This window comes from Sminthopsis crassicaudata, chromosome 1 (genome assembly GCF_048593235.1).
Source record: "Sminthopsis crassicaudata isolate SCR6 chromosome 1, ASM4859323v1, whole genome shotgun sequence".
Classification (NCBI taxonomy): Eukaryota; Metazoa; Chordata; class Mammalia; order Dasyuromorphia; family Dasyuridae; genus Sminthopsis; species Sminthopsis crassicaudata.
Window position 1 is genome coordinate 367,038,754 of NC_133617.1, and position 17,441 is coordinate 367,056,194.

The following is a 17,441-nucleotide window of genomic DNA, read 5'->3' on the forward strand; positions in this document are numbered from 1 at the left end:
AAAGCAGCAAACATCATCTTACAAAAAGGAAACCGACTTATTTTAATAGAAGTAATTTTCAAAACACCAAAAGAATCTAGAAACCATTCTAACCAGGAAATATTTGATCTTGCCAACCAAAATCACAAATAAATTAATTAAAAAGATAGTATTCTTGGTCAACTCTTATTTCAAATTTAACTTCAGGTGCAAAATTGCATGGAAGAAAATGGTGAAAGATCATGAATGGTATCATAAAATTGAAAGAAGCAGTAGAGAATCAGAGCTAAAAATGGAAGGGACCTTAGAAATCATCTAGTCCAACTCCCCTCATTTTACAGATAAGGAAACTGAGGCCTACAGTACTTGTGACTTGTTCAACATCACATGGGTAGTAAATACAAGGTGGGATTTGAACCCAAGTCCTTTGATTCCAGAGTCAGTGTCTTTTTCATTATACCATATTTGGAATGAGACACAATTAAGCCAGACTACCCTGATTGCTCTACAGGATTACACTAGGATAAATAACCAACAACTTGCATAATAGCAAAGATCAGTTAAGACTTTAATAACAAAATATTTTCTTCAATGACAGTGGAGTTGGGCTCTAATATCAAAATTCCAATGTATATAGAAATGAGATTAAAGAAAACAAAAGTGGTAAAAGCAGGTACTTAGACACAGGCAAGATCTGAACTGTTCACAAATGTGAAGACACTGAGACATTGATTCTCAAGATCCTTGAGATTTTTAAGGGAATACATCAAATTCTTGGAAAAATCTCAGATATTAGTTCCCCCAAAAAGTCATCAAGAAAAAAAATCAGTAATCCATATGCCAATTTTTACATTTCTATAAAATCTTTATAAGAATAATATACATTTATATTATATACATATATCTCAAATATATCATTAAGTTTTGCAAAGAAAAGTCATGCAATTCACAAATCATATTCTAAAGCAAGTCACATTTTTATAGTTGCACAATCAATAAAAATCAGATACTACTCCTTCTATTATTCTTGAGTTTGTGAGCAGATCCTGTTTGCTCCTGGATTTAAGGGCTAAAACAAGACTACATTCTTGGCAGCAATTTCTGGATTTGGGCTCAGATTCAGTTTTGATCCCCATTCATTCTCTGGCCTTTTTCTTTGCCTAGTTCTGAACTTGGGCGTTACCTCACCTCCATCCTTTGCAATAACTCTAAAAAAGCCCCAACAGATGTTGTCTTTTCCATTGGTAACAAGTCTTCTATAAGACTTCAAGTCTGTTTCTCAGGTGCCACCCTGGCTTTTTGTCCTGCTGTGGCTCAGGACAAAGATGTAGACCTGTGCCCTCCACCTACCAAGTCAGAGTCTCTAAGGATTTCTTGAAATCTTGTAAAATTCTGGACTAGATGAAGGCATTTATAACCATTTCTCTTTGGTTCTCTTTACCATTGTTGTATTTCTGGTACTTTTATAGAAATTTGGAGGAATTAGGGACATTCTAACTCCTCTTAATCCTGACCACTACAGTCTTAGCTAGAAATCATAAATTCTGTATTCTCAAAACCTATGCCAGAGGACAATGAGTTCTTGAAGATCCTATCCCATCTAATCCTACCTGAGATTGGATTGAGTGCTATATTCCAGGGGCCAACCCAGATAAGTTCTGAGAGTTCCATCACCAGAAAGGTGGCTACCAGATGACAAATATCTTTACCAATAACTAATGAAATATTATCTTACAGTGTACATCAATGGAAGTATAAGCAAGTGTCACTTCAATTCTGAGAGACCCATTTTCCCATCAGTAAAATAGGATTAATATTCACACACACACACACACACACACACACACACACACACACACACACACACTCACACTCACACATATACATACACAACATTAGTACAAGATTGTTATAAGGACCAGATGAGACAACATAAAATCTTTTATTCAAACTTTAAAGCACAATATAAATGCTAGATAATATTATGAGCCTCATTATTAGGTAATATACATACCTAAAACCTTACAAATTCTTGAAGCAGTGCTAAAGTGCATATGGATGCCTCCTGTCATGAAAAAGCATGGAGTAACCAGAACATTTGAGATTAGAAAGGAAGGTTTGTAATTCAACATCAATTGGGGAAGAGCTCTGGGAGGAGGTGGTTATGTCTAAATTCTAAGGAGAAGAGGGGAACTTTTTGGAGGGGAGAGAGTATAAAGATCAAAAAGAGAGAGTGCTCTAAACAGGAGGGATAATTTTAAGGTATTGCAAGTGGGAAATTAAAAAAAAAAAAGGTTATTTACATAAGCTTTGAGATAAAACACATTCTTGGCAAGTAAAATTTTGCATCCAGTTTCATGGTACCCATTTCACAGTGATAAAATGACTTGCCATTTCAAGTCGAGCAAATAAATTAATAACCAAATAACCAAGACAAAATAGATTTTTTTCCTTGCCTTTATCTGGGAAGGTCACTTCAGATAACTTAGGTAAAATCCCCTAAATGCTATCTGCTCTGTGTCAATTTTTACATACAAACTGGCATAATTAAGTTATTAATTTTTATTTATCAGTGCACAATGTGAAAATGCTTGGCAGCTTTTATTATCTGGGTTATGACAGTTGAGATTTTCATCTGCTTGTATTAGAGAGATCCTTGTCCATATTAGCCTGTTGGAAGGGACAATGTCCATCAACAGCAGAAATCCTAGATGGTTCTAAATAGTTTCTGGCTTAGAACTGTAGCTCCAACCATGTGGAGGTTTGGATTGGTGTTCAATTGTTTTTAGTCCAGTCTGACTCTTCATTACCCCATTTGAGGTTTTCTTGGCAAAGACACTGGAGTAGTTTGCTATTTCCTTCTCCAGCTCATTTTGCAGATGAGGAAACTGAGGCAAATGAGGTGAAGTGACTTGCCCAGGGTCACATAGCTGATTGAATTCAGGAAGATGAGCATTATTCCCATTTTATAGATCAGTATCATCAGAGTCCCAGAAGGTCAACCTAACAATGGATCTCAGAGGCCATTGAGTCTAATCTGTGCCTAAGTAAGAAACCCTTCTAGAGCATCCCTAATAAGCATTATCCATATTTCTCTTGAAAACTTTCCCATTATCTCCTTAGGCAGCCTATTTCTCACTGTTGGTGAGAGATTTTTCTGTAAACCCAATCAAAATCCAACTCTATTACCAATTATTCCCCATTCTGCCTTACAAGTCCAAGTCAAACAAGTCTAATCCTTCCACATAATAACTTTAACAATTTGGTAAACAGGAGATCTTGTTTTCAACTCCCAATATTTCCTTGTAGTTTGATTTTTTTGTGTGGCTGGGGGGTGGATGATGTGGCCACAATGAAGATTTAAAGGCACAAGAACTGGGATTTTAATTTGTTACTTCTTACCTCTGTCAAATCAATCAAATTATTAAATATCTCTGAGTCTCAATTTTCTTACCTTTCTTATATTATCAATTTTCTTTCTTTCTTATATTAGAGTTATAACATTAGATTAGTAGTCTTCCAAATTTTCTTCATCATTCATTCCAATGAATAACCATTTTTGAGCATATACCTTTAAAATATGTATATTTGTCATCCAGTCACTTCAGTCATGACCGACTCTTCATGACCCCATTTGGGATTTTCTTGGCAAAGATTCTGGAATGGTTTGCCACTTCCTTCTCCAGTTGCAGATGAGGAAACTGAGGTGAACAGGGTTAAGTGACTTACCCAGGGTCACAGCTAGTAAGTGTCAGAGCCTGGATTTGAACTCTGTTCCTGACTACAGGCCCCATATTCAGTCCATTGTACCACCTACCTAACTATATGTATATTTACTCCTTCATAAACTACATGTATTGTGGTCATTGTTTGGGTCCTGGTTGACTCATTTTGAATGTAAATAACAGTCATTTTTGTGTTGGCCAGAAACCCTGAGGGTTTTCCCCTCCCAAATGTATTTATTTATTTAGTTTGGGGGGCCATTCTTTGCCTCAATTCCTGCCATCAATCACTGATTAGGCATTGCTTCACTCAATCTGAGACCTGTTGAAGATCTTAGCTTAAAAAGTCCAAGGTCTCCCATTGCATCCAGAGCCATCCCAATTGTCCTGATTTATATTTGGCCACTGGACCCACATGGCTGTGGAGGGAAAAGTGAGGCAGGTGATCTTGCAAAGCCCTTCCTTACTTAAATCCAGTTTGATGAGGAGTAAACTGAGGTCTAAACAGAGATGGGTCAGTTCCTTTTCTCTCTCTCCTTCCTTCCCCAAAGTAACCAAGGGCTGGTTCGGCAGCAAAGGAATTTGCTACTTAATGCTGTATGGAAACACAGTCTTTATTGATTAGAATGGAAACACGGGAGAGCCAGTGGGCAAAATGGCTGCATGGTACAAGGCCAATTTTGCAAAGAATAGATTTTTGAAGACTCTGTTTTATACAAGAGCACAATCATTCAGATGCAGTGATGTAAGGAGGTTCAGGAGAGTGATGTAAATAAGATAAGGATTCTCTTGTTATCTTTTGGGGACAGACAGAAGTCTCTTCCCAAAAAGGAATTTCCTGCTGGCATTTGGTCTATCTGAGCAGATTAGAATGGGGGCTATAAAACCCCAGCCAGCTCAGATAGCCCAAACTAGTTTGACCAGATCTTATATCAAAGGTCCAAGTCCCAAAGGAAGTTGGAGATCAAACAAGGAATATCAAGGGGCTACCGCCCCCAACAAGTTCACTTACATATCATGGCATCACCTCCCTGATGTTATGGTCTTCTTTGAGAATGAAGGACAAACAACATTGTGATATACATTATATTGTGGTATTAAAAATTAAAGATTAAAAAATTAGATAAAATAGAAATGAAAAAGGAGATAAAGATGAGATAATATCTGATCCCGTACGCTTAGAATACACCCCCTCCTCATCTCTGGGCATTGAAATATTTCTCTTTCTTTAAGGCTTAGCTCAGCTTTTCCTTGAAGCCTTAGCTGATACCTTTAGCTGAAGTGATTTCTCCTTTAAACATTGAGGCAAGAAATAATGCAAATAGATTTCTGCACAAGAAAATTTGTCTGGAGGTGGCATAAAAGATGGATTGTTAGGAAGAAAAAAGGGAACTGAGAAGGCCTATGGGAGATATATTACTAGATAAGTAATAGTGAGGGCTGATAGTAGGGCTTTCTGGGGCAGCTAAGTGGCAGAATAGAAAAAACTCAGCTTCCTGATTTCAAATCTGGTGTCAGATACTTCCTAGCTGTGTGACTCTAAGCAAGTTACTTAATCCCATTTGCCTCAGTTTCCTTGTCTTTGAAATGAGCTGGAGAAGAAAATGGCAAATCACTCCAGTATCTTTGCCAAGAAAATGCCAAATAGGAGTCACAAAAAGGTCAGATATGATTGAAAAAGATTGAACAACAGCAACATTATGAAGCTTTGCAGTGGGAACAGGGAAGGAATGGGAATAAAAGATATTGATAAGACACTTCATTTCTTTAGGCCTAAATTTCATTATCTGTAAAAGCTCTGAGAAATAGAACAGATTATTCCTGCTTTCCTTTCAGGTTGTAAAATTTTATCAAAAACCAAAACCCAAAAAAAGGCATATATGTAATGAGAAGGGCACCCAAAGAAGAACATAATTCTGATTGCAGTTTGGGTTTTCAGAAAGCAGTCACACTTCCTTTAAACAATAACTGTTTACCAAGACTTGTTTTTTTTATTTCTTTTGTAGCTCTGTTTACTGCTTACTTGGCCATAGCGCTAACACACATCATGGCTAAGGTAAGTATGCCTTTATTTGAATTTTGCTATTGTGTTAGAATAAGTACTGTAAGCTCTTTCAAACTTCTATACACTAGTTTATATCAAATCCAAGGATGTAAATTTTAATCTACTATGTCATCAAGACTGTCAAAAATACAAGTCATGTGGTATAAACCTAGTGATGTATGCTGTTTTTCAGGTTGTCTCTGAAATGCCACAAATCCACGTCCTAATTAGATAGGCAAAATCTGAGCTCTCAGCAGCTACTCACCATGTATTCCACTTTGATCACACCAAATGGTAGTCTTTGGTACTCAGGGGCACAAGATCAGAATGAACAAAATAAACAGTTATCCAAACCCTCCAGAATAGTGCCTCCCTTTAAAAAAAAATCATTTCCCTTTCCTCCAGACTTTTGTTTATATCAGTCAATTGATCAATAAACATTTATTAAGCACAGGTCTGGCTTAATCATTAAATAAGCAGTGTGCTTTCAGCAAAACCAATTCTACATCTAAACAAATGATTGCCTTGTATCTGAAATGTCCTCCCTGCCCTTCCTTCTTCAGCTACATTCCTCCCCTTCCTTTCCTTATCCTACCACTTTCAGAACTAGACTTCACTTGGATCATTCTGCTTTGTGGCTCCTTGAGATACATTTTGTACTATAATTTTTAAAAGTATCTATTGTGGGCTAGCAACTATATCATGTACCCACAAAGGGGGAAAAAAAAGACCTCAAGGACTTCTTACATTCTACAGGGCAGAAAAAAATATGCCAAGTTAATCAACAAATTAAGAGTCTGCTATACTATGTGCTGAGCACTGTGCACTGGGAATGCTAAGGCAGTCTGCTTTCAAGGAGTTCATGATCTGTTGGGAAAGAAACATACAAATCGCTATGTACAAATTTTGTGTGTGTTTATGCATCTCTGTGTGTGTGTATACATATATATATGTGCATCAATTTATCCTGTGTACGTATATATGTAATAATCTTTCAATTTAGCCTATGTTTATATAAATATGTGGTTAAACACAAATATACATATATATATATGCCTTCCCTTTTAGTTACTCTTAATTTATCCTATGTATATATAAATGTATGGATGTACACCCACACACATACATATGTCTTATTTCTTGATTTACTCTCAAATTTATCCTATGAATGTATAAATGTGTGGGTATATACATACACATACACACATACACAGGATAAATTGAGATTATGTTGACACATATATACAAATAAACATAATAGGGTAAATTAAGAGTACACACATATTATCCATGCATGTGTCTTGTAAATAAAAAGCTATAATAAAATATATTTTTTTTAAAAACAGTACACACATATACATACACATATACGCATACAAGATAAATTGAGAGTAAACTAAGAGGGAAGTTACTAAGATTAAGAAGGAACAGGACAAGTTTCCTGTAGGATGTTGGACTTTAGCGAAGTAGAATCTTGGAGAGCTGTCAGAGGCATAGGGAAGTTAAATGACGTATGTGGTCACACATACAATTTAGATGGGAAGTAAGATTTGAATCCATGGCCTTTCTAACTCTAAAAGCAGTTCTCTCTATATTAGGCTAAGTTGCTTCTTAAATATAAAACAGATATAAAATTAATGCAAACTAATATCTGCTGAAGGAATTAGGAGGAAAAGAGTATTAACAAATAGGGATTAGGGAAGACCTCCTAAAATGAGTAGATGCCCATCAGTTGGGGAATGACTGAATAAGTTGTGGTATATGAAGGTAATAGAATATTATTGTCCTATAAAAAATGATGAATAAACTGATTATAACAAGGCCTGGAAAGATTTACATGAACTAATGCTGAGCAAACCAAGTAGAAGCAGGAATACATTGTACATAGTAAAAATAAGACTGTGCGATGATCAACTATGAAAGACTTGGTTCTTCTCAGTGGTTCAGTAATCTAAGGAAATTCCAATAAACTTTATAATAGCAAACATTATCTGCATCCAGAGAGAGAACAATGAAGAATGAATGTAAATCAACATATGCTACGTTCACTTCTTTTTTTCTGTTTTTTTCCTCTCATAATTTTTTCCTTTATTCTGATTTTTCCCTCCCAACATAATTCATTAAGCATTGTGTGTTTTTAAAAAGTTAGTATACATGAATAACTATGAAAAAAACAATAAAAAAAAAAAAAGAAAGAAAGGCCTCTTATAGGTGTTTAGGGGTTGCTAGGTATGCAGTAGATTGAATGCTGATCCCAGAATGAGGAAGACTCACCTTCCTGAATTCAAATCTAGCCTCAGATACTAGGTATGTGACAATGGGTAAGCCATTTGACCCTGTTAGCCTCAGTTTCCTTATCTATAAAATGAGAAGGAAACATGAAACCACTCTAGGATTTTTGCCAAGAAAACCCAAACCTGGGGAAACAGATTCAGAGATGGTTAATCAGTTAAATAACAATAACAAGCTAATAGGAGTTAGTGTTTTAGTTTAGTTTTGAAGAAAGCTTAGGATTCTAAAGGAGTAGGTAGTGGTAAAGAGAGAATGAGTTCCAAGTATGTGTGCCATTCTATGCCAAGATCTACTAACCCAGGAGAAGCATAGGAGACAATATTATGTATGGAGATTGCAAGAAGGCCAGAATGGCTAGAAAATACAATTCTTGAAGGTATCAATGTACAATGAATCTAGAAAACTAGGTTAGTGCCAAATTGTGAATGTTTTTAAATGATAAACAGATGAATTTATACTTTATCCTAGAGGTCGTAGGGAATAGAGGCAATAGGAAATCATTGGAGCTTCCTGAATATGGTGGGAAAGGGAACAAGGTGAGGGAGAGGTAGAATATATGCTGAAGTTCTAAAGCTGGAGTTCAAGGACCTGGGTTCAAATTTGATCACTAATGCTTACAATCCATGTGATCTTAGGCAAGTCCTTTGAACTTCTTGAGGCTATTTAACCTCAATTTATTAACAACTCATGTGAGGGAGTTAGATAGGATGCTCCCTGAGGAGTCCACCTCAGCATTCCAGAAGGACTCAAGTTACCTGTTTCTTGTTTGCTCTTTTCCAGTTTGGGTTGCCATCATGCACCTGGCCCTTCTGCTTAGCCACACTCATCTTCCTCTTGGTAACAACAAAGACTCACTCAATCTACAAGCTGCCACTGAACAAGGTGACTTACTGTGAAGAAAACCGCACCTTCTACCTGACAGCAAAGAAAAAGTTAGCAGAAAGCCCTTTGTGATAGAAGGATCAAATTAAAGCCAATCTGTCTGATTTTAAACCAGACAACACCATCGACTTGCAGTATCTGTAAATTAATATCTTCTACTGTTGTAGAATCTTTTAAACTAACTATACAGCAATTTACTACTATTTGTTCTTGATAAAAAAAAAATCCATCCTTTTCTCTTGCTTGTAGCTTTCTGTTAAAAGTCAATAAGATGCCTTTGATTTAGGCTTATATAAGCCTAAACCAGCAAAACTACATTTCTCTGGGTCTCAATTTCCTCATCTGTAAAATGAGAAAGTTGGAATATATGACCTCTATATTGCCTTTCAGCTCAAAATCCAATAAGCCTATTCTCTGACTAGGAGCAAGGGGCTGCAGTTTTATAAATACTTGATTTGGAGGAGAGTTAGAGAATAAAAGAATGTATTGGTCATAGGCTTTAAAAGCCTCCCACATACTCAAAGATAAGAGGAAGTGAGTACAGAATGTGTTATTGCAGCTCTGTGTGATAGGGTGGTTGGAATTAACAGATACATAAAAAATATTAACAGTATTAATAATATTAAGTCATATATCTAACTAGCCTTTAGTTAATAGAACCCCAAACAGCAGAAGGCCCATAGGTCATCTCAAATAGAAATTTAAAAATTCAATGCTGGCTACACAATGAAGTCTAATATTGTGGGCATGCCTAAGTGACTAATCAGCACACCTAAAAGAGTCTCTATGTAATTATAAAAAGTGAAGTCAAGCTTTTGTCCATTGTTGCTTTATATTCTCCCAATTTCAGGGCTCCTTGGCTTTGAGTTGTTTTCCCTCTCAGGATAGACAGCAGAGTAGGAGGGAGATGGGATAGGATTAATATCTCTCCTCTATTATCACTCTTGTTGGAATCTGGAAATGACTTCAAAAACTCCATCTCTTGAGAATAAAATTATTCTGAAGAGAATAAAAACAATGAATCTCTCTTCCCAACTTCAATATCTCATTAAATTCATAGGAAAGTTATACATTGTTGAATTTGCCTTTGAAATATTTGACAGAACCAATTTACTTTAAATTGATAAAAATCATTTTGAATACACCATGAATAAGAGTAAAAGGAAGTTGGTAATTCTTTGCAATTTACACTCTCATTTTTCAGATTCAACATTTTTTTGAATATTTTCAAAGACAGGCTTTTCCCATGGGGTTTGATTACTTACTAATGTTACTTGTTGAATTAATAGTCTATTAAGTTAACAATAATTTTTATACTAAAAGAGGAGAAGGGGAAGGAAGGAAGGAAGGAAGGAAGGAAGGAAGGAAGGAAGGAAGGAAGGAAGGAAGGAAGGAAGGAAGGAAGGAAGGAAGGAAGGAAGGAAGGAAGGAAGGAAGGAAGGAAGGAAGGAAGGAAGAGAGGGAGGAAGGAAGGAAGGAAGAGAGGGAGGGAGGAAGGAAGGAAGAGAGGGAAGGGAAGGGAAGGAAAAGAAAGGAAGGAAGGAAAGAAGGAAAAGCACCAAAACAACTTGTAGAACAACTATTACTTCGTCTAGCTCTCAGCACTTCAGAAGGAATTTCAAAAAAGAGAGCTTATGGTGATCCAGCTAAAGACAGAATATCTGCACTTGGCTCAATGATCCCATTTGGTTACAGTCTGGAAGGTTCTGCAAGGAAATGTGGTGGTGCTTTTATCCCTTATTGGTCATTATAAGAGAGTTCATGCATGCCATCAAAATGAATACTCAAAATGGAATGACATTTTTGCTAAACTATTGATCTGTCAATTGGAAGTTTTAGAAAATAATGTTTTTTTACTTACAGTTTCTAATGGAAAATCTATATTTAAACATGTTGAAGTGATGGACTGGTAGCAGAAAAATAATCAGTTAATTAAGAAGCATTATTAAGCATTTACTATGTGCCAAGCAATATGCTAGGAGATAGAGATGTTAAGACAGTCTCTGCTCTCAAGAAATTTACCTTCTATTCAGTGATTCAAGGAGGAGATCATAGATCATAACAATTTTTCCTCTTAGGAAAATATACCAGTTTTTCTGATATGGAGTTTTTCTGATCAAAGCTTTTCGACTTCTTTCATTTGCAAGTGCAATTCAGTTCAACCAACATTTATTGTGTGCCTACTATGTTCTAGGTGCAAGGCATACAAAGAAAGAGAATAAAATATAGACCCTACTCTCTACTAAGTCATTCTAAGTGTATACATTCCTATGGAAAAAAAGATTTTCAATGTTTGATTTGACATTTATTTTGTCAGAAAATTTGTAAAATAAGAGCATTAGAAATCAGGAAGAACAACACAATAGCAACAAACAAAGGAAAAAAACGTTGTACAGGTTCTGAAATCTGTGCTCCGATATGTGAATAAGCAGCAATGGAGATAATCCAATTAACATGCTCAGAATGAATTCGTGGTGGGTGAGTTTCTGTTCTGAATAGAACTTCTCATGAAGTGATTTCACACAATTGTAAATATAATCATTTGAAAGCACTGTAAATAAAATAAGCTAAAGTGGTATTAATTTTCTTGTTTCCTGTTACATAATGAGTATTATTCTAACAACATGTATATATTTTTTATCTTTGTTCCATTGAAGAGCACTTGTGTTTATTTTTTCTCTCATATATGTATTATGTAAGCTCATATCAATAAAAATATATAGTCACAATTCAGTCACACGTGCTTGTTTTAAAGAAAAAGATGATGGATGCATAGATAGATATGATGTAACATTCATTTATCCAATCATAAATATTTATTAAGTACTTTCTATAGCAAGGGAGATAAGACACAAAAACTTAATAAGTATAATACATAGCATTACATAATAAATGCATCAGAGGCACGAAACCAAAAACTTACTTTGTGAGAGAAGGAATTGGGCAAGAAGAAAGAGCAAGATTGGATAGTATAATAGCTAGAGAATAGGATCTGAAGACATCAGTTTAAATTCTATTTCTAATGCTAATTTTGTGACCAGGAGCAAATCATTTGACTTCTAACGCTCTCAGGGAACTCTCCAAGACTCTACATAGCACTCTTCTCCTTTTTGCACATGATCCCTACCTTTACTTTTAATCCATTTTTTGATTAAAAATCAACCTGAGGACATAATTGTTCAAATCAAACAGTATAGCAAGACAATTGACAAAATTGACAATTGATTATCATATCATTAAAGTGTAAAGAACACACATAGAGTCCTTGTGATCAAGGCAACATACATGGCCGGATACACATGTGGCCAAGACATATACTCAGAGGTGAACACATATCTCTGGCATTACAGAGCTTCCAACGTCCTCTGGTGATGTCACTGAACAAGCCAGATTACTTGGATGCCCTGTTTTCTCTGTTGCCTAGGATAGGTGGGTGGCACAGGAAGTAAAATGCTGAGCCTGAAGTCTTGGAGCTGAATCTTCCTAAGTTCAAATCTGACCTCAGACACTTTAGTGACTCTTGGCAAGTCACTTAACTCTTTTTGCCTCAGTTTTCTCATCTGTAAAATTAGCTGGGGAAAGAAATGCAAAGCACTGAAGCAGCTCTGCTAAGAAAACTTCAAATGGGGTCATGAAGTGTAGGACCCAAGTGCAAAATGACCAAACAACAACTTTCTGCACCACATGCTAGTTGCTAGATGGCTTCATTGTTCTCTGCTGCCACCACTGGGTTTCTATCTCTTAGTCTCTACTGAAGCAATCTTGGCTTTAGGGTCTCAGTTCTGGAAAACCCTTAATCCTAGACTGCTGTTGTTTTTTCCAGATGCTCACAGTAATCTAGCTAGTTAAGAAAAGTCCTCTTTATTATGTATATGTGATGTGCACATGCTACAAAGACAAGGAACTCCCCAGTCTTTTTCTGCCAATTCTCAATGTTGGACACTTCACTCTGCAGTTCCCAGTGGCAGGGTTCTGTATTCTCACAATACTTCTTTATGTCTTCTTGCTACTCATCTGTATCATGTTGTAGTTGAAATTTGTAGGAAAAACCCAAGCACCTCCAGGCCCAAGTCAATCCTCACTATTCAGTGGAACTATTTCCTGGCCTTGGGACCTTCCCTTCTCTCCAGAACAGTTTAGTCATAGCTAACAGGACATGGGCATCATGTCTGCACTTCTTCAGGGCATCTATACCCTCTTGTTCTTCCTCTAGATTCTTGCCTCAAAGAAAATTATTTCTGACCAGAGAATGCTTGATTTGGGATATTCCTGCAGTTCCTTTGCCATGAGTATTTTGGCAATATTCTTCAGTCTAGTTCAGCATTCTGATCTCATAGATTCCAACCACAAATTTGGGTTCTTTGAATTCTTCAAATGAGATTTCTCCAAAATGACTCTTGCTCTAGTTAGTTTTCCAACTTTTTATAATCTTTAAAGTAAAAGCCACAAGATGACAGGAAAAGATAATGATGAATGTTGGAGGGGCTGTGGGAAAACTGAGACATTGATACATTGTTGGTGGAAATGTGAATGGATCCAACCATTCTGAGAGCAATTTGGAACTATACTCAAAGGGCTAACAAACTGTGCATACCTTTTGACCCAGCCGTGGTTCTACTGGGCTTACATCCCAAAGAGATCTTAAAGAAGGGAAAGGGACCTGTATGTGCAAGAATGTTTGTGGCAGCCCTCTTTGTAGTGGCCAGAAACTGGAAAATGAATGGATGCCCATCAATTGGAGAATGGCTGAATAAATTGTGGTATATGAATGTTATGGATTATTATTGTTCTGTAAGAAATGACCAGCAGGAGTGAAATGAGCAGAACCAGAAGATCACTGTACACTTCAACAACAATACTGTATGAAGATGTATTCTGATGGAAGTGGAAATCTTCAACATAAAGAAGATCCAACTCACTTCCAGTGGATCAATGATGGACAGAGGTAGCTACACCCAGAGAAGAAACACTGGGAAGTGAATGTAAATTGTTAGCACTAATATCTGTCTGCCCAGGTTACATGTACCTTTGGAATCTAATGTTTACTGTGCAACAAGAAAATGATATTCACACACATGTATTGTATCTAGGTTATATTGTAACACATGTAAAATGTATGGGATTGCCTGTCATCGGGGGGAGAGAATAGAGGGAGGGGGGGATAATTTGGAAAAATGAATACAAGGGATAATATTATAAAAATATATATATATAATAAAAAATTATTAAGTTCAAAAAAAAAAAAAAAAAAAAAAAGAAATGACCAGCAGGAGGATTTCAGAAAGGCCTGGAGAGACTTACATGAACTGAAGCTCAGTGAAATGAGCAGAACCAGGAGATCGTTGTATACTTCAACAACAATACTGTATGATGATCAATTCTGATAGACGTGGCCTTCTCCAACAAAGAGATAATTCAAACCAGTTACAATTGTTCAGTGATTAAGAGAACCAGCTACATCCAGAGAGAGAACTATGGGAACTGAGTGTGCTTCACAACATTGCATTTTCACTCTTTTTGTTGTTGTTTGCTTTCATTTTATTTTGCTTCACTTTTTCTCTTGTGTGGCACAATAATTGAATAAATATGTATGCATGTATTTGATTTAATATATATTTCTACCATGTTTAACATATATTGGACTACTTGCCATCTAGGGGAAGGCATGGGGGAAGGGAGGGAAATTGGAACACAGGGTTTTGCAAGGGCTAATGTTGAAGAATTGTCCATGTCTATGTTTTGAAAAATAAAAATCTTTAATAAAAGAAAAAAAAAAAAAGTAAAGCCACCAGCATGTAATGTGGGGCACTTCTTCAGCTCCCAGTGATGGGCTTTCTGGACATTTTCAGTCAGTTCTCACTGCTCCACAGTCTGCCCTTTCACCATCTAGTTTGGTGAAATCTTCATGGTGCTTCAAGACTTCTTTCCAGAGATTCTAAGTAGTGGCAATGTTCCCTAGCATCCTCAAATTTCACAGATTTCACAAACAACTTTGTAGTGAGACCCACTCATATTTATTATCCCCAATTCAGGTTTCACAACACCAACCAGATCCCCTCACTGTTGAGGCTGTCCTAGAAATCCAAGGTCTTCTTGTGGTGGGTGCGTCTCCCACCAACCACTTGGACTTGGAACCCGTGAGGCAGAATATCTCAGCCTCGGAGTAATGGGCAACTGCTCTCTGTAGGAGTCCTTTGAAGGAATGTCTGGTCCCATGGGTCTCAAAGTAAGCAACTCACAGTCACTCACTCTTTTTACTAGGGGAAACTCGCAGGGGAAGACAAATAGCTTGGGCATACACCAGTGCATTGTGGGCAACACAACTATTTGCATCCTCTATCCAGGTAAGTGTTCTAGTTTCTTCCTCAATCACAATTCCATGCATAACTGCATGCATTTCAAGCTGGCAGGGGGCCACCCCCCAGCTTTATTACATTCCTCAGCATCCTGCATCCACTTCTCTGTGTTGATTTCTACACCATTTGCTCTAAGTGATAGGATGGCTCTGTTAATGACTTTCATCACCACTGAGTATTTCTATTGGCTTCCTCCAGTTTCACTGTCATAATCCAGATGTGCTGATCTCAGGGAATGTTCTCCCATGCTGTGTTTAAGACCTCACTAGCATTCTCATAGGTCCCCATCTTCCCCAAAGCGAGCCGGAGCACCACAGTAGCGGTGCAGTATGAACAAGTTGGCTTAGCATTATTCTACCATCTTCCACAGCTGCCTTCCACAAGAGAAGGGAATTTGGTACATATTCCAGAGTTTTTCTGAATATGTGCTTCTTTGCTCAGATGTCTGTTTCTAGTCCTGTTGCTCTGATATAAATCTTGGACAGACTGCAGGAGGTGACAAAAAGTTTGTGCAATCCCGGCCTTGGCTGTAACACCAGGCTGTTGATGGGCTGCTTCTTCAGTCTTAGATCACATTTATGTTTTTTTCCTAATGAGGTTTTGAGCTATTTGAGCTATTTCCAGTGACCTCTTCCAGGTAAGCTGAAGCTGGAGGAAGATGGGGATTTGTCTCTCATACATTTTAGAAATAAACAGACTTTTAAAATATATCCCTGATGTCTCCTCCATGAGTGGGAATCATGGGATTCAAATAGGTGATATTACAGTTGGGATACACCACTCTCTCACTCTCCAATCAGATACCTGATTCAAACACATATCCATCAAGGTGTTCCTGTTTTGACCAATCTCCCTCATGTCCCATTCACCTGCACCAAGTATCATTAGCCCAGGTATCATTCCACCTGGATAAGGTATATTACATTCTCCAAATTTTGCTTGTTAGAGATCAAATGAAGTATGGTTTCCTCAAGTCTTTAAAAGTTTAAACAAAGACACTGTCAAGGGAACAAGGATAAGTTTTTCCTATCATGCATTCTGCTGGCATTTGTTTCTAGCATCACCAATTTCAGGAATATTTAGCCACTCTTCTTCTGTTAGCTTCTGCCAATTTTCAGATCTGAGAATATATGGACATTCCATATGGTATTTTTCAATTTCCTCTTTCTCCCTCTGTTCCCTTTTTTCTTTTCTTCTTTTATCTATCTTTTCATCCACTGATGCATAAATAGCACCTGTTTTCTCATCATCCTTTTCATAAGGACCATGTGAAAGAAGACTTCCAGCATAACCATTAAACTCATCAAAGTTATGTTCATTCAGATTTTCATCATCATCTATAGCCTGGTTTTTCTTGATCTGGGCCTTTACAGTCTTCTTGTCTGGGGGAGAGTGCTAATCATCCAGTGGATATTAGCCTCCCAATCATGCTCCTGTCAGATAGGAGAGAAAGAGAGAGAGAGAGAAGAAAGAGAGAGAGAGAGAGAGAGAGAGAGAGAGAGAGAGAGAGAGAGAGAGAGAGAGAGAGAGAGAGAGAGAGAGAGAGAGAGAGACAGAGACAGAGAGAGAGACAGAGATCAGAGAGAGAGACAGAGACAGAGAGAGACAGAGAGAGAGAGAGACAGAGAGAGAGAGAGACAGAGAGAGAGAGACAGAGAGAGAGAGAGAGAGAGAGACAGAGAGAGAGAGAGAGAGAGAGACAGAGACAGAGAGAGAGAGAGACAGAGAGAGAGAGACAGAGAGAGAGAGAGAGAGAGAGAGAGAGAGAGAGAGAGAGAGAAAGAGAGAGAGAGAGAGAGAGAGAGAGAGAGAGAGAGAGAGAGAGAGAGAGAGACAGAGAGAGAGAGAGACAGAGAGAGAGATCGAAATGAAAAGTGACTTCAAAGGACTTGGCCTAAAGGAAGCTAGGATTGCAAGAGGCAGTTGTGCATTCACTCAACACACTAACGTGTTAAGGAGCCCAAAGATAAAAGTGAAAATCATCTTCTGTCTTCAAGGATACCAACAAGAGGCTTCATGTAGGTCAAATTTCTACCACCCACTTGACTACCCCCTGGACCCTGATGAAGAGAGTCCAAGATTCTGAAGCAGAGACATTGGAAGTGCAGTATTTAAAGACCAGGTCACTGGATAAAAGCTATGAGTTATTTCTTGTCCACTTATCTC

The 17,441-nt window shown here is 37.3% G+C and overlaps 1 protein-coding gene, 1 long non-coding RNA gene and 2 pseudogenes across 14 annotated transcripts in view; 1 reads left to right on the top strand and 3 right to left on the bottom strand.

The window, feature by feature from the left end:
- The window catches only part of SLC14A1 (solute carrier family 14 member 1 (Kidd blood group)), a 94,394-nt gene extending 84,153 nt beyond the window's left edge, over window positions 1–10,241 (top strand). For all 13 annotated transcript variants that reach the window (XM_074279263.1, XM_074279260.1, XM_074279258.1 and 10 more), the window contains 2 exons: window positions 5,708–5,757; window positions 8,818–10,241. In XM_074279263.1, coding sequence (XP_074135364.1) covers window positions 5,708–5,757; window positions 8,818–8,991 — 224 coding nt within the window. In that variant the 3' untranslated portion in view covers window positions 8,992–10,241. The remainder of the gene's footprint in view (window positions 1–5,707; window positions 5,758–8,817) is intronic.
- The window catches only part of LOC141549614 (uncharacterized), a 106,812-nt gene that overhangs the window by 53,087 nt on the left and 36,284 nt on the right, over window positions 1–17,441 (bottom strand). The window lies entirely within an intron of this gene.
- LOC141552218 (pre-mRNA-processing factor 6-like) lies at window positions 12,280–14,805 on the bottom strand (annotated as a pseudogene).
- LOC141552219 (pre-mRNA-processing factor 6 pseudogene) lies at window positions 14,880–16,688 on the bottom strand (annotated as a pseudogene).